This window comes from Haemaphysalis longicornis, unplaced genomic scaffold, assembly GCF_048455015.1.
Source record: "Haemaphysalis longicornis isolate Haplotype H1 unplaced genomic scaffold, Haemaphysalis longicornis Haplotype H1 scaffold_4, whole genome shotgun sequence".
In the NCBI taxonomy this organism is placed as follows: domain Eukaryota; kingdom Metazoa; phylum Arthropoda; class Arachnida; order Ixodida; family Ixodidae; genus Haemaphysalis; species Haemaphysalis longicornis.
The window spans coordinates 97,939,673-97,961,076 of record NW_027526361.1 but is presented as its reverse complement, the minus strand read 5'-3'; the positions used below and the strand labels follow the sequence as shown (position 1 = coordinate 97,961,076).

At 44.0% G+C, this 21,404-nt stretch overlaps 1 protein-coding gene across 4 annotated transcripts in view; it reads right to left on the bottom strand.

The window, feature by feature from the left end:
• The window catches only part of LOC144179140 (glycerol kinase 3-like), a 41,538-nt gene extending 31,878 nt beyond the window's left edge, over nucleotides 1-9,660 (bottom strand). For 2 of the 4 annotated variants that reach the window (XM_077707367.1, XM_077707370.1), the window contains exons 1-6: nucleotides 9,330-9,659; nucleotides 8,842-8,915; nucleotides 8,626-8,732; nucleotides 4,594-4,680; nucleotides 2,002-2,081; nucleotides 851-988 (exon numbers count right to left, since the gene is read on the bottom strand). In XM_077707367.1, the coding sequence (XP_077563493.1) occupies nucleotides 851-988; nucleotides 2,002-2,081; nucleotides 4,594-4,680; nucleotides 8,626-8,732; nucleotides 8,842-8,915; nucleotides 9,330-9,416 (573 nt within the window). In that variant the 5' untranslated portion in view covers nucleotides 9,417-9,659. Of the gene's footprint in view, nucleotides 1-850; nucleotides 989-2,001; nucleotides 2,082-4,593; nucleotides 4,681-8,625; nucleotides 8,733-8,841; nucleotides 8,916-9,329 lie in introns of all 4 variants that reach the window. The other 2 variants (XM_077707369.1, XM_077707368.1) reach the window with 2 other exon arrangements.
• Between the last annotated feature and the right edge of the window lie 11,744 nt (nucleotides 9,661-21,404).

The window sequence follows — 21,404 nt, the reverse complement described above, 5'->3', positions numbered from 1 at the left end:
AAAGCCCCATTGCCATGAATACGAATAAAACTTGCCATGGCAAAAAAAGAAAAAAAAGAAGTTGAGTCCCCGGCTCTCAGACTAATGCCTCTTGCTCAAAGCTTGTTAACACATTGCACAGACCGATTTCATTATTAATGTTATTACTAATAGCCATGACATCTAAAAACACATGCTGCTGGTAACTTTCACAATTCCTCTAATTGGAGTAACAACCACGCCCAATGCTGCACAATATACGTACTAACATTTTATTTCTTTCCCATTATACAGGTTGCAAAATGTAATCAAATGAAAAAATGCCTGCCCCGCCAGACATCTGCCATCATTGCTGTCATTATCATTATCAAGTATAGTAAGCCCCTGCCATGACGAATTTTCGAACTGAAAACTTAGAAATTGCCAATTATTTTGCATTGTGGATATTAATTTAAAAAATGGACGCCCTCCCACCCTGCGCAAAAAAAAGTGGATGTCCAGCGCAGCTGTTGTAAACCACTACACATGCTGATGGGTGGTATGAAATGTTCCTCGTTGCCTTGGCTGGCTTGCCACTAGCACTCTGCTTCTCTGGCGGCAAATGCTGGGTCCTGACGCATGCGCTCGGCGTCTTGGGCGAGAACTGCTGGGTCCTGCCTGGGTTTTTAGTTTATGACAAAATTTTCCAACCAACCTTTTTTACAGCTTCGTTGCAAAAAACAAAAAAAAAAAAGCACTTTCTAAAATGTCTACACTGCGCTTAGAAAAAAACACCAGGGCAGTTACCTGTTCAAGACCGTAATTCTCTTGCCCTTGAATAAATAGAATAAAAAACCTCACAGGAATGTGTTTGCTTTGTGTTGGCACTCACGTATATGAGCCACGAGTCGACTGTGCCAAACATGCACCGGTCTTCAGCAATGGCCTTCTGGACTTCGGGAACGTTGTCCATGAGCCATTTGAGTTTGACGGCACTGAAGTAGGTGCTCAGCGGCAGGCCACACTTTTTCTGCAACGCACAAAGCCGAAGCCTTCAGCAAGAAGCCAGGGTGACAAAAGCGAGACAATCCCGCAATGCTCTGCAAGGGGCATCGCATCACACTCTCCCATAAGGTGCAACCGTGATGAGTCAAAAATTAGGCGCAGCAGCTCGCTAGCTGATTCAGAAACCCCACCTTTTTAGTCACAAAGCAAACAAGCCACTTGGGGGCTATCAAGGTGATCACAACTGAAAAAAAGAATGCTTCCAGCAATGTTTTGACGCACAGCATCAAAATCAACACTGTCAAGGGGGTACAGTAGCACATGTGAAAATGCAAGGTAGTGTAGCCTAACAGAATCGACCCTTGTGATGCGACACCACCATGGGCATCACAAGGCTGGAAAATGCATTGCTCTCAGCTCTGGTTTTCCACCAGCAATGCCTGGTAGCACGGAATTAGTAAAAAGGTGGAGAAATGCACACAGTTTGTGGCGCTTATGTTGGCTGGGGTGGAGGGGTTCACTACGTGTCAGGCATTCCCCATGTACACTCCTAGGGTTCCAATGTAGATCAGTACAATGTAGACACCTGTACTTTGCAGCTCTTAGGCTGCCACGAGGTTACTTTGGTTACCAGCGGAGATTTATGGAGCACATTTGTACTTGCACACACGAGTAATGCAAAACAAACACAGCAAGGTCGATTTCAGCCCTGTGTCCTCCATCTGCCTTTCATTCCACTTCTGCCCAAACCTGAACCAGCCAAAATAAAATGTTAAATCTGATTCTTTTTCTTTTTTTTTGATGGGGCAGGGGGCTCGAGTAGCTTGACAATGCTTCTAGATACAAGAACCAAAAAGAAAGAACTGCATTTGAAGTTTTACTTGGCGCTTCTAATGTAATTTAAACACAAGCAATGCAGCTGCTTTCACACCGTATCTGAAAGCCGTCAGTTTTTTTTTTTATGCTGCACAACTGTGTTCTCTGTTATGATTGAATCCTCCATCTACAAAGACTAAAAAATCGGAACTCAAACCTCACCTTGAGGAAATCCTTGTCGTGGTTTGGCACCTTTGCCAGCAAGTCCTCGACAGTGCCCATTGTCCTGTTGTCCAACCACACTGCAGAATTCAAAATGAGGCAAGAATAAATGACCGGGCGTATGCCCGTGAGCAAGCCTTTAAACATCACATCGGCTCCCATACTGAATGCACACTTTGCATTGATCATTGAAGTCATGAAGCATTAGAAAACACGGTAAGTCGAAAATGCGGTGCCCCTGGTACACGCAATGGCTCACCGCTCAAAGAACAAAAAACCCGTGAGAAAATGGTCGGGACGAAGGCGAATTTTTCAGGAAAGCACCTGTAAACAAAGTAAAGTAATTGAATTGAAAATAAAATTGGGCACAATTGAGTCTAGGTTGGATTTGAACCAAGGATTTCCAGGAATGTGAGACAAGCCTGCAACTCCAACCCCACCACAGCACATTTATTCTAGCTGAGTAAAAGTGTATGTAATGAATGCATTGTGGCCTTCCCCTAAGAAACACGTGCTAGACACATGCACTGAGGCCTACATGAGTAATTTTAGCACGCTAATATTTACAGAAGTCGATAATTTAAAACTGTATAAGCTTTCCCATTCTTTTAAAGTAGAGCTATACAGAAAGGACAAACCCATAAATAACCTAGCAAATTTGACAGAAACCAACCTCTTATAATAACTGCCACCCTGAATTATGGAAGGTCTCCAGGTGTCGAACAAACTATGGAAAACAAATGCTTAAATACAGTCTCCCCACTATGCTAAATTATGCGTGTTTCCAACAATGACTTAACCAATATTACTTTCAAAAATTCGTGCCAAAGTTTTGTTGCGAAATGGAAACATGTTGTTGTACCTGTTTATCCTTTCATTTGTCCTATTTCTGGTTTTTACTAACCACATGCCTACTGCCGTGTATGCCAAACTGCCTGAAGGTAATCACGGCCTGTCAAGCTGTTCCAAGCTTTTCTCCTGATTACATTATGTGTCAGGGAACAAACGCGTGTTAAGGACATATTAGTAAAAATTAAGAAGAAATGAATGTGGGCAGGGCATGTTATGCGAAGGCAAGATAACCATTGGTCATCAAGGGTAACAGAGTGGATCCCTGGAGAAGGCAAGCGTGGCAGGGCGCGGCAGAAAGTTAGTGGGGTGGATGAGATCAAGAAGTTTGCGGGGATAAATTGGTCACAGTTAGCACAGGGCCGGGATAATTGGAGGTTAATTGGAGAGGCCTTTTTTGCCCTGCAGTGGGCGCAGATAGGCTGGTGATGAAGACCTTGTATAATGTTAATTATGCAAAATAAAGTCAACCTGAAAAAAAAAAAAAAAAAAAACTGGAACTAAAGTAGCAAAAAGGACAGTAGCAAAGTGCACTCCCATTAAATGTTCTCTTTGCTTGGCGATGTGAATGCAGGTATGTGCAGTCCCAGTAACCGACAGGAGACGAAAAAGACCCAAGGGAGAATTGATGACGATAACAATAAGAGGACAAGTTAGGCAATAAGACACTGGGGCTTTTGCAATCACTGAATCATAAGAAGTGCCTAAATGTACTCGCAACTTTTTTTAACACAGCCTATGTGTCTGACCAGAAGAACACAACCAAAATTTGTGTTTCGCAGAATGCCACCACTCAGCAAGCTGTGCAACTAGCTCCATCAAAGGTGTCCCACAAATTTCTCCTTTTATCACACGATACTCCCTGTAGTTTCCAATGCGGCCGGAAAGATAAGTGGAAGTTTGAGAAAACCCTCATGTCACTTCGTGGTAAACACACAGCAGGCCTCATGACATACTCAACAGGGAACAAGAAACTCCCATTGAATTACGATTTCTTTGGCATCCGATTGTACAGCAAATCTATCACTAGGTGCTAAGGGAAGCTTTTTCTGCTATATGAAACAAAAAACAAACATTTTCCAACTGCCACTTTTTCCCTGATCCCAGAGTATGCTTGCGTCCTAGACCCATTTTTGGACGTAAAAGAATGATTTGGAAATCGTGTGGAAGAGGATATAATGACATGTGGCATATACTGCCAAAGCAATCCACTCTTGCGAATAAAATTATTCGAACTTCATTGCATGCCTTTTGTGCGATGGGCTTTCTCGCCATGCTTTGCTGCATGGCAGAAATGCCAACTTAAACAGGCGCTGTGTAAAGAAGACAGAATGATCGATATGCATTGAGGCTAAAACGCTTTGCATTAACACAATGGCTAGACAGAAAAAAAAGTAAAATCAAAGTGAGTGAGGGTATTAACCCCCCTCCCTCCCACCAAGACAGCGAATATTCTCTGTATCATCAATTCGAGGTCTCTTCTGTCATAAATAAAAACCTACGCTAGCGTTTTCACCATGCTAAGGTGGTGTTTACTGTATAACGACAATTTCGCAGACTCCATTTGGCTAAAAGACTGCTATTAAAGAATAACTGGTCCACATACGTGGAGGCTGCACAGGCCGTTTGTTTAAAAATAACACTTCAATAACAATAATAATAAAAATAAGCCTTCGCTCCTGTGACCAGGAGCAAAATAAAGTCAAGAAACTAGTTCGACACATTGTTTTGCTCAATACTTGCCGCACATACCGATGGCATTGTACAGGGGATTCCCGGTTCTCTTGTCCCACACAATGGTCGTTTCTCTCTGATTGCTGACTCCAAGTGCTGGAAGAAAGAGACAGGGAAAAAAATGCTAGCATTACAAACGCCCATGAGATATACCAGAATAGCACTACTGATCTCAATACCAAGTCCTGACGAAGGTTACAGGGGCATGCTAATACGAGAACTGGGCCAATCCACCACGCGTCCAAAAGCTGGGTTGACAACCCACGACAATTGAATTTGTGGTTATGATCAACAAATAACTGCCACCAAGCCCGCAATTAAGCCACGAAAAACTGGCCCATGTCAGTGTTGGAGAGAAATACAGACAAGGCATGGACAGCAACCGTGGTAACCAAGGAAGGAGCTAGGCCAAAATAATTATAGGCAGGTTGCTGCACTTCCCGTAGCACAAGGCACGGGAAAAAAATAACACAGTAATAAAAATGAAAAAGGGCAACAAATGAAAAACAAAAAGAAAGTGAAACACTGACACAAGCTATGAGAATGTAACTGTACTTCAGTCAGGGGCTGTGTTCCCACGAAATATTTAAAAATTCAGGAAATAGGGAAGCTACCAAGTATATTTTATAGCCCCGATCCAACTCGCTTCCATGTACTTTTGTTTGAGAATTTCATCTTCCTTTATTTTTATTTCACAGGCTTGTGGTCTCACACTTTTATGCTGCTAAAACAGTATGTTTTCCATGATTATGCAAATAAAACAGAAATACATGAGTGAATAAACCACTCGCCAAAGGGGCGTCCGCATCAGGCCCTGCATTTTGGGGGGTTATTTTCTATTCAACACCACAAGGTACTATATCTCTGTAGTTCATTTTCTAGAGAAGGAATTTGAAGGTTTCTTGAAGCTGCCCATTCCGGGATGGCAAGTGTTTCAGTTTTTATTTTATAAAGAAAAATTTCATTTCAAATGTTAAAGGAGGAGATACAGATGAAGTACCCAGAACGTGAACATGTGAATTTTATGGCATCAAAGGAACCGTACTTCATTAAAGCGATTTTCTCTCACCTACATTTTATATTTACTGAACAAAGTAAAGTTGGGGAGCACTAAAAATCATGTCTATAATTACGAACACCACAAGTTCATAGTACTAATTTACCTACTTCACAACTGTATAAGTGCTTGTTGCTAGTGTGCGATCAGTCAACATACAAGACCTCATATAAACAATTATTAACAGCCAGAAGAGTAGTGCATATGAGTACAGCTGGGTGCAAGGTGGTGAAACAAATACGCTGGGTTTACAGAGGCATCAAAATTGATATACCTATGTAAAAAATCAGTCTTTCTTTTCTTCGAGTGTTTTCGGAGGATTTAGGGGATTAGGTTTGCTCAGAATGACATCCAGCTAAATATTGCTTGTCTGTCTTACTGCCCCTAAATGTACCGCTATCACAATAGTCAACAGAAATTCTCTTAGCATTAAGTTACACATACGTTGTGAAGCACTGCCTACTGAAATCATTGATTGATTGTAGGGTTTTACGCACTGACGCAACGCAGGCAATGAGGCGCGCCGTAGTGGAGGGCTCCGGATTAATTTTGACCACTTGGGGATCTTTAACGTGCGGCGAAATCTCGTACACACGGGCGTTTTTGCTTTTCGCCTCCATCAGAAAAGCGGCCGCCGCGGCCGGGAATTGAACCCGCGACCTCGTGCTCTAGTGAAATTATTAACTATGCCAGCTAAATGCACAAGCTGAAATGAGGCTTAATGCCTCTTCCTAAAAAAAGCACTGACTTATCTAAACACTTTACTGCATTTACGCACCGAAACTACACCAATGCTAAAAGTTGCCCCACTGTGGATAGCTATGGATTACTTCAGACTACCGGGAGGTACCTTTTGAGAGCCCCAAACTTTCACCCCCATCAGGAAAGCAGCCACTACTACTGACAAAATGAAGCATTCAATGCCACTCAGCCAAACCGGCAACATTTGGAACGACGAGTGCATTTTTACTGCACAAGATGGACACGTGAGGCCTTCAACTCTGTGAGCGTAACTGAGTAGCCGTATTTTAAGTAAGCTCCCCCAGCGGCGGCGCGCTGCAATCTAATCACTGGCCACGCGAGAGACGCAAGACGTCTTTGATATCATTTTTCGCAACTGCGAACCAAACAACTCAAAGTCAGAGTTCCCGACTGGCTGCCTTCTCATGGAGCTGGAGGCTAGCCAACATTGTTGCCATATCACGGCAAGGATTCGGCTCCAAGTCTCCAATCGGGATAAACAGGAACATGTAGTGATATCCCGCAACCACGTTGAATTTTGATTACCGCAGTCAATGTCCCATATATAGGTGTTTTGAACAAGCCGCACCTTTTACAACCCATTGTAATGGGCAGATAATACCACAGTCAATGTCCCATATACAGGTGTTTTGAACGAGATGCATTTCTTATTACCCATCGTAATAGGGCGATAAAAGACATGAGGACAGCCTACGCATCGAAAAATGTTGATAGGGTGGCAAGCCATAGAACGCCTTGCTGAGTAGACACTGCTGAGTCTTTCTTTATGCCAGAATGAAAAAAAAAAAAAAAAAAATGCAACTTTTCAATTTATCTATGCATGTCAGAGCGGGGAATTAGCATTGACATAAATGGCAAGGCTGATGTCATATGTACGCCTTCAGGGTTTTGCTGAAGAGGCAGGTGGGAAGCTTTTCTGGTAAACTAAGGGTGCTGTAACAATACTTTCTAAAGACACACTACGCACGAGTGGCTGTGACATTCATCTGAAACAACCAAATAAAAATCCTTCCGGCCCTAGCAATACCTTGCAGTACGTACGTGCAGCTGCTGTTCTTATGCACCGAAACCCAAACTACTCCATTGAATGCTCATAGCTATGAGCTGGGACAATAAAGAGTACTTAAAGGAGCCATGAAGAGAAAATACAAGTTGGGTTTATTAAAAAGACTGCTTAGTCCCGATAAAAATATCATCGCAATCTTCGAACAAATAACGGAGATATTGAAGAAAACGTGTGAAGCAGTCGCGACCCCCTAGCCAATTTCCCGCAACTTTTCTATGACGTCACGGAACCTTGTTTGTGCGGTTGGCGGCCGCCTAACTGACCTGTCGCGACGACACATGACTGGACGTCTGGTAATGGGGCCTCTAGTTCTATTTGACCGCATCACTTGAATGCTAACGTGCAGTGAACGCACTGAAAATCATGTTTTATTGTTGGCCCGTATGACGTCATTCTTGCTCATAACACGTCACTGTGGCGCAAAATTTGAAAGTTTTTAAATACTTCTTGCTTTTTTTTTTTTCGTTAAAAAAACATCTTTTGGGGCTATAATGGAGCTGAGTGAGATACTGAATCCCAGTTCTTTCAAATTACACAAGTTGTATTTTCTCTTCATGGCTCCTTTAAGCTCCTGGTTTCACTAAATGGTGGGAGAGTTTGCAGATTTCTCAGCATTTTGGGGCAAGAAAATATGTTTCCTTCTCTAGAAATTCTTTTTTTTTTTGTTACGTAGACCAAGGTGTCACAGATGATAATTAAGCCAGCATAACATTCAAGCACCAATGAAATATTAACCTAGCAAAGGTTACAGAAAACACAATCCACATATATGCAAGCAGTACATGCATTTAATTGTACTCTGCCATACCTGAGTTTTATTTCTTATTTATGGATTTCATCTAGCACACCAACCTGGCTTCCCTGCTATAATGTTTAGGTGCCTGACTTTCCCATAAGCACTACGGCTACATAATAAACATATCAACAACACCAACACGCACTACCTTAATCCCTATAAGTGGCTCCTGCAATCTGCTTTCACAGATATATCTACAGCGGAAATCCATGTTTGCACAGCTTTACTGTCCTATACTAAATTATAAAAGCTGTTACCACAGACTGTGGCATGCTTTTTTATTTAGATACATATTTTCATCTTTTTTAAAGTCCCTTAAAATACACCAAAACAAGAAAGAAACGAGCATGGGAAACCAACCTTTGATATCACTGGGGTCAATTTCCAGGGCCCTAAGCTTGTCGACTGTCTTCTCTATGCACTCGTGGACAGACTTGAGTATTTCGCTCGGGTCCTCTTCTACCCATCTGCGCAAAGGTAGAGTACAGATTACGACAACGGCTAACGCACAACTGCTGAAACCAGCCCACTGACGTTTAAATTTAAGCGAAAGGCGCGCAAAAGCGGTAGACATACCCATCGTTCGGAAGGACGTGCTGTATTTCTGTTTGATGGTAGGCAATCAGCTCGGACGTTTTGCTTGCAAAAACCTAGAAGAGCCGGCCAGAAAGGGCAAAGTCAGCAGGTTCCTCGTACACCCGTACACGCGAATGTGTCGTCAAACACGGTACGCTTAAAAAAGAACCCGCAATCGAGGAAAACCCTTTTATCCTTGCTTCGTGTTCAAAATAAGGTGACATTTCCGCACGGTACGGGGAAACCATACATTCGCCCTGTTGAGGATTTGCTTGAGCACTTCAGATAAACAAAAAAAGAAACTACGCGACAGTTGCGAATAATGCTCTTCCGAATAGCAGTTCAGGTGGAATGAATGAGTACTGCACGCGGGTCCCAAAAAAGGTCCGCACAGTTTAGGATAGGTCACGCGCAAAGCAATACGGATCAGAACTCCGTTGCGCTCGTAGACAGGGCCCCACATCTTACACGTTGTAGCAGAATCTTACCAGAAATCGTGTGCTGCTCGTTCCTTGGTCGATGGCACCAACGAGAGGGCCATGTTTACTGCGTACGAAGTTTGACTTCGTTGCCATTGAAAGCAACAGAATGGCTTCAGAGAAATCTGCGTTCCCGGTCAAACTAACAGCCGAAGCACAGTTGGTAACGACGGGGGGTTGTTCCCAGGTGGGTCCACACACCTACAACGTAACGCACGCAGAGGTTACAACGACTACGGCAACAGCAACAAGCCGGATAAGTCGCGTGCAAGCGTGCTGCGGGAATGAACGCATGTTTCTTCCTTGGTAGCAGCTGGCAGCCGGCGGCATGGACATCGCTCTTTCAATGTTGCAAACCCTCATTTGAAATTATGCTCAATTATTGAAAGTTACGGTTTCGTTTTCGCCAGGAACAAAATTTATAGCGTAGCACTCCGCAAGTTCCGGATCCACCGTCACTGACTCACTGCAAAGCGATAATTAGCGCAGAGCAACCCAAACAAAAACAATTAAACAATTTCTTGTTTTTTTAAGTAGATCCACGAAGTTGAAAATGAAGCTGAAAAGTTCTGTAACAGAAAATCAATTTTCGGTTGCGAAAGCGCGCTGAATACCGATGTTTCTCTGCGAGTTTGTTGAACGGGAAAGTGGTCATGATGTTCGAATGAAGTATCCCACACACAAAAACGCTGGCGACATTCTTAGCGCCCTCTTAACTACCACTGTGGAGAGTTGCTCTACAACTGCAGGGGATTGAGGGCCGAGAGTGAGTTTTTCAGTCATAAAACGTTGTGGCCTATTCGAAAATACGTGCAGTTGACCATCGAAGCATTTATGTAAAATGCCTTGACGGAACTACGTCTCAGGGATCCAATGCATATCAGAAAAGGGTAGAGTGGAAAGGAAACATACACAGGAACACTAATGCGAAAATGGTTGTCTCTTAGCTTACATCCATGGTAAACCCTCGTGCCTCGCGGGGTTCAAAACACAAGGGGTAGAAAAGGAGGTTGTCAACAAACGCGAGCAGTAACGTTGAGGGTTCAACAATACAAATGTTCGTAGACATATGATGGGAGGTTGTGACCTATAGCATAACACGAGGCCGGACAATAAACACGAACAGTAGCGCCAGGACCACAACACCGCAAGTGTTCGGAGTCACAGAAGTTTCAGGCCTAGTACTATAACCAGGGGGGACAGTTCCTTCTGACGAAGTGCTTTTGCATGGCCGCTGGACGAACCGTGGCTGCTGGTGTCCTTAAAGGAGCCATGAAGAGAAAACACAAGTTTGGTTCATTCAAAAGATTGTCTCGTTAGAATCATACTGACACCACTTTTAACGTAAACTTCGCTCAAATAAGCTACATAATTAGGAAAAACGGGAATGGTCATGCGACCCACCAGCTCATTTCCCGCAACAGAACCTGTGATGTCACATGGGCTAAGCTCTGCGATTGGCGGAGGCTGGCAGAAGCAGACGCAAATTAGGTAGAGCTTACAAACTAGACGAACGAGCGATTTGCGCTTAAATTTAGGGCACATTCTTTACAAAGCAATAAGAATGATGGGACAAACAGTGGAAGTTACGAAAGCACATGTAAACATAGAAGTACTGATGCGTTCTGCTGTTCATACTGCGCACAGCATGCTTTGGTTTAGCTGCACAGCACTACGGGGCTTGGGGTTGTCTCAGACGACACTGGCCGATTGACGCAAGCAACGGTGTCTTACGTGACCCCATTTGTCGAGCGAGCACTGTTTCAGGGAACGAATATTTTCTCCCAGAACAAAAACAAGCCAGGTTTAAATGCGGGCAAAAACAAACCAAACGCTTGCCACGGTATGGTGGCGCGATCTAGGTTACGGAACGTAAAGAAACGCGGGAACAAACCACACCGCTGTACAGGGTGGAGACAACCTTTGAACGGTCCCGTGCCGCCGCAATTGGGCCAACGGGCTCAACGCGTTATTCTTTTCGTTTCCCACGAGACCTAGCAACGCGAAACAGACAATATGATTCAAACTTCTTCAGTAAACAGCGTTGCGGCGATAATTTTAGCGCGGTTTTGACACAATGACTTGCTTCGGCGGCGAGCGAGCAACCGAACATGGCGGCGCAAGCGTTACGTGTCTCTACCCTGTACGGCGGATGCGTGAATGAAGGTTCCCTAGGCTGCAGAGCGGTCGGTTCCCATGATGTCACTTGGGACCACGAAAACGCACGATTGAGCGGGAAAATCAAAATTTTAACCTAAATTGTTTAATTTCTCAGTGAATAAAGCACCGTTTGTATCCGGACAAGCGCTGGGGGCACTATAAAACACGAAATCTTTCGAATAAGACCAACTTGCATTTTCTCTTCATGGCTCCTTTAAGAGCCTTCGGGTGTACGCCTCCGGACTAGACAGCTCTCCGAACCCGTGGATATTCAAGGAGAAAGCAGAAGGCAAGCGTCGCGCATCTACTTTTGTATAAAATCACTTCCTGACCGGCCCGTTAAAGAAAGAAAAGATCACGGAAGGCTGCGAAAAGTCGTGTTTTGCTGCTCGCGACACTACGGGTCGATGCAAGAAAAGACGGTGTCGGTCTTATATACTGTGCCGCTTACGGGCGCGCTGCAATAAGCGACACGCGCATAGCCACACATATCCTACAAAACAACGCAGCGAGCTATTGATACCAATGTATGTGTCCCGTCGCAAGAACAGCCCGTTAAAAAAATTACGGAGGGACTTGAACTTTTGTTGCCTCTTCGGCCGCGGCCCTCCCCCCAGACAACGCACATACATCCTAGGTAAGTGCCAGGGATGTCCCACCTGGGAGTTCGGGAACTCCCAGGGACATCCCACTTAAGTTCCAAAAACATCCCAAGTGATACAAAAAAAGACCTCGCTGGGATGTCCCAGACTAGGACTTTGCTGGGAGGTCTGACATCCCATGTAGAACAAAGAAAGGAAATTTTTGGGATGTTCCAAAAAGGTGCTCGTAGGTCCTTTTCAGGACATGTTTGATTAATGCTTGTGGTTATAGCTCAACATTCCATTGCAATGGAGCTTTTCCTCCACTCAAGTGCACAATTAGAACTCTGCAAAACCTTGCAAAACCATTTTATTGGACGAATTTCGTACATAACAGAGATCAATGGCAAAATCAAGCAGCACTTGAGTCTTAAAGGTACACCATACACTTTTAATACCACAAACAAAAGCTCTTTATAACTTGATGCACGACTTTACTTCTGTTTCTGACAATAAATTCGACTAGCTGAAGCAAAAGTGAAATTTCACATGAAAGATTTCTAAAGGTAGCACGAGTTATGTACAGAAAGATAAGAGTCGTCCCTTCTCTTTTACATCAGAAATGTGCCATGCACCTGAATAATTCATTTACAAAATAGAGTAAGCCTAATTTCTAAGCAATTTATGGCACAAAGAATAAGGTCTGAAAGTGCTGTACTTTATGAAATACCAAAAGGTGAAACATGTTTCACGACACAGGAAAAGCACATTAGTGCACAGAAAGTTACTGAAAACCATTAAAAGGGCCATGCAGACAAAACACAAGTTTGGTTCATTAGAAAGATTGCCTCGATAGAAACACTTTGACACGACTTTAAGGGGGCCATGAAGACAAAATACAAGTTTGTTTTATTCGAAAGATTTCGTGTTCTATAGTGCCCCCCAGTGCTGGTCCAGAAGCAAACGATGCTTTGTTCACTGCGAAATTAATCAATTTACGCTAAAATTTTGATTTTCACGCCAAAACGCGTGTATGAATGACGTTTGCAGTGATATAAGAGCAGGTCTTTCAGCTAAAGTTGGTGTGGAGCGGAGACTTGTTTACTGTTAGTTGACCTAGATGGCGCCACCACACCACGGAAAGCAGTCTTATATGTTTTTGGTTTGTTTGTGACCATATTTAAACATGGCTTGTTTTTATTCATGGAGAAAATAATCATTTTGTGAAACATGGTGCTGGCTTGACAAATATGGCAACGTAAGACACCGTCGCTTGCGTCAGTTGGCCAGTGTTGTCTGAGACAATTCCAAAGCCCCGCAGTGCTATGCATCTAAACGAAGCATAGTGCGTGCAGTATCAACAGTAGTACGCAGAGGTACTTCAATGTTTACGTGTGCTTTCCTAACTTCCACTGTTTGTCCCACCATTCTTACCGATATAAAAAGAATGTGCTCTAAATTTAAATGAAAATAGCTCTTTGGGCATGCTTATGAACTCTGCCTAATTTGCGTTTGCCGGCCTCAGCCAATCGCACAGCTCGGCATATGACATCATAGGTTCTGCTGCGGTAAATGAGCTAGTGGGTCGCATGGCCATTCCCTTTTTTTCCTAATTATGTAGCTTATTTGAGTGAAGTTTACGTTAAAAGTGGTGTCAACCTGGTTCTACCGAGGCAAATCTTTTGAAGGAACCAAACTTGACCTGTCTCCATGGCCCCTTTAAATGTAAACGTTGCTCAAGTAAGCTACATAATTAGGAAAAAAGGGAATTGCCATGCGACCCACTAGCTCACTTCCCACACTAGGACACATGACACCATACGCACAGCCGTGCGATTGGCTGAGGCCAGCAAAAGCAAACGCAAGTTAGGCAGGGCTTATAAGCTTGCAGAATAAGCTATTTTCGCTTAAGTGTAATACATATTCATTTTATAGCAGTAAGAATGGTGGGATGAAACAATGGAAGTTACAAAAGAAGAACCAGTGCGTATTGCTGTTAACTACTGCGCACACTATGCTTGTTATAGCAGCACAGCACTGTGGCGCTTTGGGGTTGTCTCAGACGACACTGGCCGAGCGGTGTAAGCGACATTGTCTTACGTGACCCTAATTGTAGACGTACCCCATGTTTTCACGAAGCAATTAATACCTACGGTAATAAAACCAAGCCAGGTGCAAATACAGTAAAAAACAAAGCAACGGTGAAGACAGCATGGTGGCGATATTTAAGAGGATTGGTGGTAAAAAAGGCTCCGCAGTCCGCTGCAGGCAGGACGGCGCACTTGAAATTAGCTTGAAGACCCTTCCTTGTGATGTCATGGCAGACGTCACAAAACACACGATTTGGCGAGAGAATCAAAATTTTAACTTGAACTGATTAATTTCTTGGCGAATAAAGCATCATTTGCTGCCCGACACGTGCAAACGGCACTACAATACCCCAAATCTTTCGAAAAAAAAAAGCTTGTATTTTGTCTGCATGGCCCTTTAATGTGGCAGTCACACTCCCTCAGGCCGCGCGGCCACTTTTGAACAATACAAGGCTACCGTAAGACATCGCTTTGCACCACACACACATAGAAATTATTCGAAAGGCCAGCTGATCTAGTTCTGATTCATATAAAATACTAGTTCTAAAACCTACTGCAAATGAAAAAAAAACTTATAAAATAAAATTTTGGATCACGTGTACCTACATTCGAAAAGAATTATGTAGAACTATTCAACGTAAAGGGAGGACATTTGCTGTGTGCTTAGAAGCCATGCCAATTGGCCACATGATGACTTTTCACCTGTCTGCTAAAAGGCAAATAAAAGCTAACAGAATAAAATTGATGAATAGGTAACATTACATGGCTTAGAGCAGAAGAATAACACTTTGCACGTGTTGGCTGTATGCATATTTTCCTACCTTTAAAATTTGGCTGCATTTTGTTACCATTTTACGCACTGAGGTCTAAATGTGGAAATATATGTGCATGAATACTTATGAGTTAGCGTTGAAAATGTGGGACTGTGTAAGGATGTATATTGCGACATTTTAACCTTGGCAATTAAAAATTCCAAATAAATGCAGCCAAATTTTGACGGCAAAAAAATCAGTCTACAGCCAACATGTACAAAAACTATGAGTGCTCTGCACTGAGTCATGTAAATATCAAGTAGAGAATTTCCATTTTTAGACTTTTTTAGCAGAAATATGAAGAAATCTTGAAACCAATTGAATTCCGTCATGCAGCCACTAACTGGCATGTATTATGAATGCACAGCAATCTATCCAATTTCTGTTGAATTGTTTTCTATAACTTCGAAAATACAGAGGCAAGTGAAGCAAAATAAGATTTCTCGAGTTTTAAATTTGAATTTGTCTCTCATACACCACGATAAATAATATTGATATCACTCAAAACTAGACAGGCTGCACTTTGTAATAGTACATTAGCCATGTATGTGGTGTTAGTTGACGCACAGCAGAGACCATACAAACGCGCAAATGGACAACCACACCCTGAGGGAGTACTGGTGCCATGCACCTTATTCTGGCATGATGCCCTGAAATCCGTAGTTTTTTTACCACGTAGTAGCTTACCACACACACACACACACAAAAAACAGTTTAGATTAGTGTCAGGAAAATATACATGAGCAATCAAGAAAAAGAAAATCAGATTAAACGACTTTCATATCATTCCTTGGCAGTCACTGCATTGGAGCTCCAAGGATTTTCTAGTGTGCCGCAGCTCTTTCTGCAGCACGTCAGAACTGTGTCGCTGTCTTCTTATCCTTTGGAGTTCATTGTGGCTGGGGAGGCTTTCCATGGCCCATGAAGCTGCCTGCACATAATTTAGAAAACAACTTGTAATGAATTCAATGAACAGTGCAGACACCGGCTAGCTTGAACACTGCCAGTAAGGAAACACAACTCGAGCATTACCGAAGTGTACAGATAAACATTAACCCATGGTGATTTCACACCATGGGTAAAACGGCATGCTTACGAGTACAAGCTGAGCTTCGCTGATCTCTAACAATGCCCTTCCTGATACATGCTCTCGTGATTGCGCTACAGTCAAAATAAACCTTGCGGCGAGAACTCACAACACTAAAGCAGCCCGCTGCCACGCGAAACCTTGAGGAGCTTGCGGGTTGTTTTGCGCAGAAATGTGATGTGATAGAAATTTTGCTATTTAGTTCTGTTTCATGGACGTGACCTTTACATTCCATGATTGCCCAAACATTTCACCTGCTTCAGATGTAAATGAAACAGTTTTTCTAAATAATTTTCAGTCAAGAGATTTTGAACTGGCTCTTACAATCATGCTTGTTGGCACAACGCATCACACACATGCAAGCTACTGCAGCCATTTACCATTAAACGTTTGTCAAATGCGCCATTACATTAGTATTCCCTGGGATCCAATGGTGCAAAGCACAATGAAATATAACAGAGTAACAATAACAAGGACGACACTAGACACGAGAGTCGCAGTTTTCTGGTAATGCCCACCAGGTTTAAAGCTGCCTGTAAAAACTGCTAACTGCATCTCTGAGTGTCTGCTTGCCGACAAGAGACTACAGGAAACTGGCAAAAAAAAAAAAAAAGAAATGTAGCTGCTTGGCAGTTAAAGACTGACTGCAATACCTATATGCAGAGCATGTCGTGCAATTTGAGAAAGATTACAAACAAAATGAGTGAAAGGTTGTGTTTACCGCTTATGAAAAATTGTTAAGGCTTTTTAAGAGTAACCGCACTGTGAAGTCAGTCTTCGCAGCCCTTTAAACATGATGCACAACTACCCCCACAGTGCCCTTGTTTAAAACAGTCGTCAAAGCGGCCCAGATCTGAGTATTCAAAGCGGCCCAGATCACGTTGCCATTCCATTTGTTGCATAGTTTGCCGGAATTTTCTTTGCTGTGGAGGTTGTGTAGTCACCAACGTGCCCATCTACAAACGGCCGCAAAGTTACAGCAGCAAGCCACATCTAGATTGCAGCACAGTCATTAGCACATACAAGGGCAGGCGATCACGCGAGCTGAGTAAAGTGAGCACATCACACACTGACATGCTACTCAGTGAAAAATTTTAAACGCGTAAATTATAACGCATAACGCCTGCGCTATGCCGCTCTATCATTTCTGAAAAAAAGAAAAAGGAAAACAAAAAACGCAGTCAGTACCGAGGGCTGTCACTGGACTGTCTCACGCGTTGACAAAACCCTGGACGTGGTTTTATCTAAATACATGCGAGAAATGCGTGATTTCGTTCCGGGTAGCGCGGAACTGATGATTGAGGACTAGAACCAGGAACTAAGCTACGCGAAAAGTTTTAGTTAGTCAAACTATTGAGGCCCAATAATGTCTCTTTGTCTAGAGTTGTTCTTGCTCGGCTTTCCGGCATCTGCGGCGTTTTTTTTTTATCTGTTGCAGTGATTCCCTTCTACACTAGTTGTATAATAAATTCATGTAAAAACAGCTAGAGGTACAAAACAAGTTGAGCGACGCGAAACAGTGCAGCAAGCGTTGCAACTTCTCCCGCCACCCCGGGAGAAGCCTTTCGACCGTTTCCGCACTGAGCACCCACCTTCGACCACAGAGCAAGAAATCATGCATAAAACACAAGAGGGGCATTGGAAGGGTTTAAACACTGAGTGGTACACATAAACGACTTGCAATAGTTACCTTGTGAAATGACGTTCCAGCAGCACGGGAGCACGGCGCACATTCCCATCCGCGGGCGGCCATGTTTATAAAACTGCGATGGCTGAATCGGCTGAATCAGTTTTGTAAAAAGCTCACAGACGTCTCGAATGGTGTAGAAACAACGAAGCTTTAAAAATGTATTGAGATATAATTAAAATAAAATAGAAATTTTAGTTTTTAACTTATAGTTTGTAATATTGTGCATAAATACGAAATAAAATGGCAACAAGGCAGACCCAGAACCAAGCAGCAGGCCATCTGAGCGGGACGGTTCTTTCCTCCCTTAAAAGTTGCCGTGCTCAAAAGCAGCGTTTTCAGTTGGTTTAATCAGTGTACTATCCTTTCTCTGAAGCACTTCCTGTAAGAATCACGCGCTACATGGAGGTACGCGAGGCATTTGCTCATGGAGGAAACAAAAGTTTTTCTTCCTCCATGCATTTGCTTTACGGCTGTACTGGCTGTACCAAGGTAAATATAAATGGTAGCGAAGGCTCGGGCAAAAAGCGGTTCAGAACCTATTGCCAGCGACATCAGCATGGGGGCTTATGGGAGTGGCGATTGAAGCGCGACTAGGTGAGGAGGGAACAAACACTAGTAACAAAAAACCAAGTTTTGTTCAACAATAAAACAACATTAATATTTTACGAACAATATTTATTTCTGAATCACATTTATTTAGGCACAATGTGTAAATAATTTATGAAAATGCTGTTCATTCTCAAAAACCTTTTTTGTAGCGCCCTCTGAAGAATGGCACATGTCATTGCTTTGTGATGCAGTCCTTGTAGTGTTTGGAAAGGCGCTCCTAAAGTTCGTCTGCTAGGAAACGCCCCTCGCGTGTTTTGGTGGTGCGCATTTGCATTCGTTTTTCCATGTCAATTTGGTGTGCACTTAATTTTTACTGTGCGTGGAGTTGCGAGGTGCGTTGTATCGTCGGTGGACACGTCTAGTACCGTGCCCGGCGGGGACGGTAAACTACGGGACGATGCTGCCAACGGTTGGAGCGGAGCGCTTTCCTCGGTACCTACGGAAACGATGTGCCGTACAAGGTTGCAACAGCAACTCCCGTACACCTGGCGTTTTGCTGCACCATTTTCCTCTCATTTCCACAGGTAACGCGAAACTATAGTACTGTTAATACGTGCACGGGGGTTGTGTAAGGGTAAGTGGTGGTGCTTCAAAAAAAAAAAAGGGTCTAAAGCTTTGTTATGTAACAGTTATCTCTTGATTTCACCTCAGGCTGGCTCGGAGCAAGTGGTGTCAATTACTCTAGGACTTCTCAGCGTAGTACCAATCGAATTTAAACGAGTCGCTTTAATTGTCTATCTCAGTGTTTTCTCTATTGCATTACAATGCTTGTAGTGCTCGTTGCTTCCCGCAATTGTATGCGCAAGCATTATTTCCATCGCAGTACTGTGTTGTGCTGCTCCGTGCTGCGCTGCTGCCAGATCTTTCCTGCGATGTGCTTTTACATACTGCCATCGCTTTCGTTTGCATTGATCCATTTTTCCTCTTTTTACTTATCTGTTGCGACACTTGCCTAATAATGCAACCAGGAAATTGCAGGCGTGAATGTTGAGTGAACGTCTGTAGAAACACTTGTCTACTTGATAAGACGCCGAGACAACTGCGGTGTGCTCGCTGCACTTTCGTGAATCGGCATTCCTGAGGCCCGGTTTTCTGCGTCAAGATGCAGTGCCTAGTTCTTTTCTCTTGTTTCGAAGTATTTCTGCTGCTGACGCTTTCATTGCTCATAATGCTATGTGTTACGGGTAAAGTCAATTTTTCGGCGCGTAAGGAAAGTCATAATGCATGTAGTGCCCACGAACATTTTGTACTTATTGTATACGTGCTGATTTTGTGCAGTGTGGTAAATTTGTTTTATGTTTATCCTGTAATAAAATTCAAATGTCTTGATTATAGCATGACTATGCGTTATTTCTTCTCTTAGAACAGAAGTCCACAAACTGAGCAAGCATTATATAACCTTGATCTATACTTAACGCACGCACGCAACCTGCGTATGTGCGACGCAATTAAACCCAGCAGTGGCGTTGGTAGAAACTGGTATCGGGGTGAGGAGTGGGCACGTTTTTTATATGAAAGGGGGGCCGGGGAGAGTGGTAAAGTGTCATTTTGTGCTCTGTATCCCAAGGCAGAAAAAAAAAAATGTCGGGGGGGGGGGGGTACGTTTGCCACCCACTGCAATCAAAATAAACAACTGATTGCTTTTATACAGCAGTGGAAGGCATCAATACAGAATTAAGGTTCAGAGAAGATGCAAGATGTTTTTATAAACACCGAGGCTAATCATACGACAGTATGCTAAAGTACGTTTCTCTAGTCACGAGTATAAGCTGTCGTTGACTTGAAACACACACGCCAAGGGCTCGCCAACTTGCGTCAGATGGCAATGACTTGAGCCCTCAGCGATCAGAGGCCTGCTAAGGCTATTTTGAAGTCAAATGTTCCCGCTAATGCCACCAAAATGACGTCACTTTCTGACCGGATCTTGCGTCACATCCTGTTTATTTTTTGTTCCGCCGGAAGTGTTCCCTCCTCACACAGATGGCGCTAAGCCCCATGAGCAGCTTAAGAGCCGCCATTTTCTGAACGTATGGGCTTCTATGGAAGCTTCGCTACCAGTTATATTTACCTTGGCTGTACCTCCTTCACGCGCATTACACAAAACATTGGGCTGACCGAATCAACAAAAAGCACGCATGCGCTTCCGCATACATCCCAATCACACCCATTCGTGGACATTTTTAGGACACTCCCAGTGCGGAAGTCCCAGGGATGCCCATAGGCTGTGCTGTTTGGGACATGGGATTTAGGGCCTTTTTTGGGATGTCCTTAGGATGTTTGGTGTTGTCTGGGCCCGCTTTACCAGGCTTTGGACAGCACCTTCCGAAGGTCGTTCCGCTCGCTCGCCATCGTTAGGGGCCTCTTAAAGCTGGTTCATATATCGCTAGCCATCGCCAAAAACATTTTGTTCGCCCAAGTCGGTACCTTAATCTTCAAAGGCGCTCCTCCCCGTTTTCTTTCTGCCGAAAGAGAAAGAAAATGACTTTATGGAATCTTTTCCGGCGGGGAGGAGGCGGATCAGGCCACGCAGGGCTTCACCGCTCCCCTGTCTATGAAACGTGGCAGACCCCGAAGCTATGCCTGGGCTGTAGCGCAGGCTACGCGAGTCCTCAGAGAGGTCTCCTTTTCGCCTTTGCCGCGCCAGAGCAGCCTCGAGCCGCTGGACCGCTTGCAGTTGCCGCTCGTGTTCACTCGAGCTCATGAGTTCGATAATGTTCGGTGGGAGATCTTTGCTCCCCATGCACACACAGTGCCTGTCACATCCCCACATCAGGTGGGCCAGGTCCGCAGTCACCAACGCACACACACTGCACTTGTCCCTCTCGTAGACGCCTGGGCACACGTGGCGCGCTAGAGCCGGGGTGAGCACCGTTCCTGTCTGTAGTTGACGAAGAAGCACCGCCTCGCTCCTTTTGAGCCTCGGGTGAGGCGGGGGCAGGGTCCGTCTTCCCATGCGATGCCATTGTAGCACGTCCCCGTGTGAAGTCAGGGGCTCCATGTCCTGGTCTACCGTTGGCGAGGGACGGGGTGGCATTGCACGGCACGATGCTAGTTC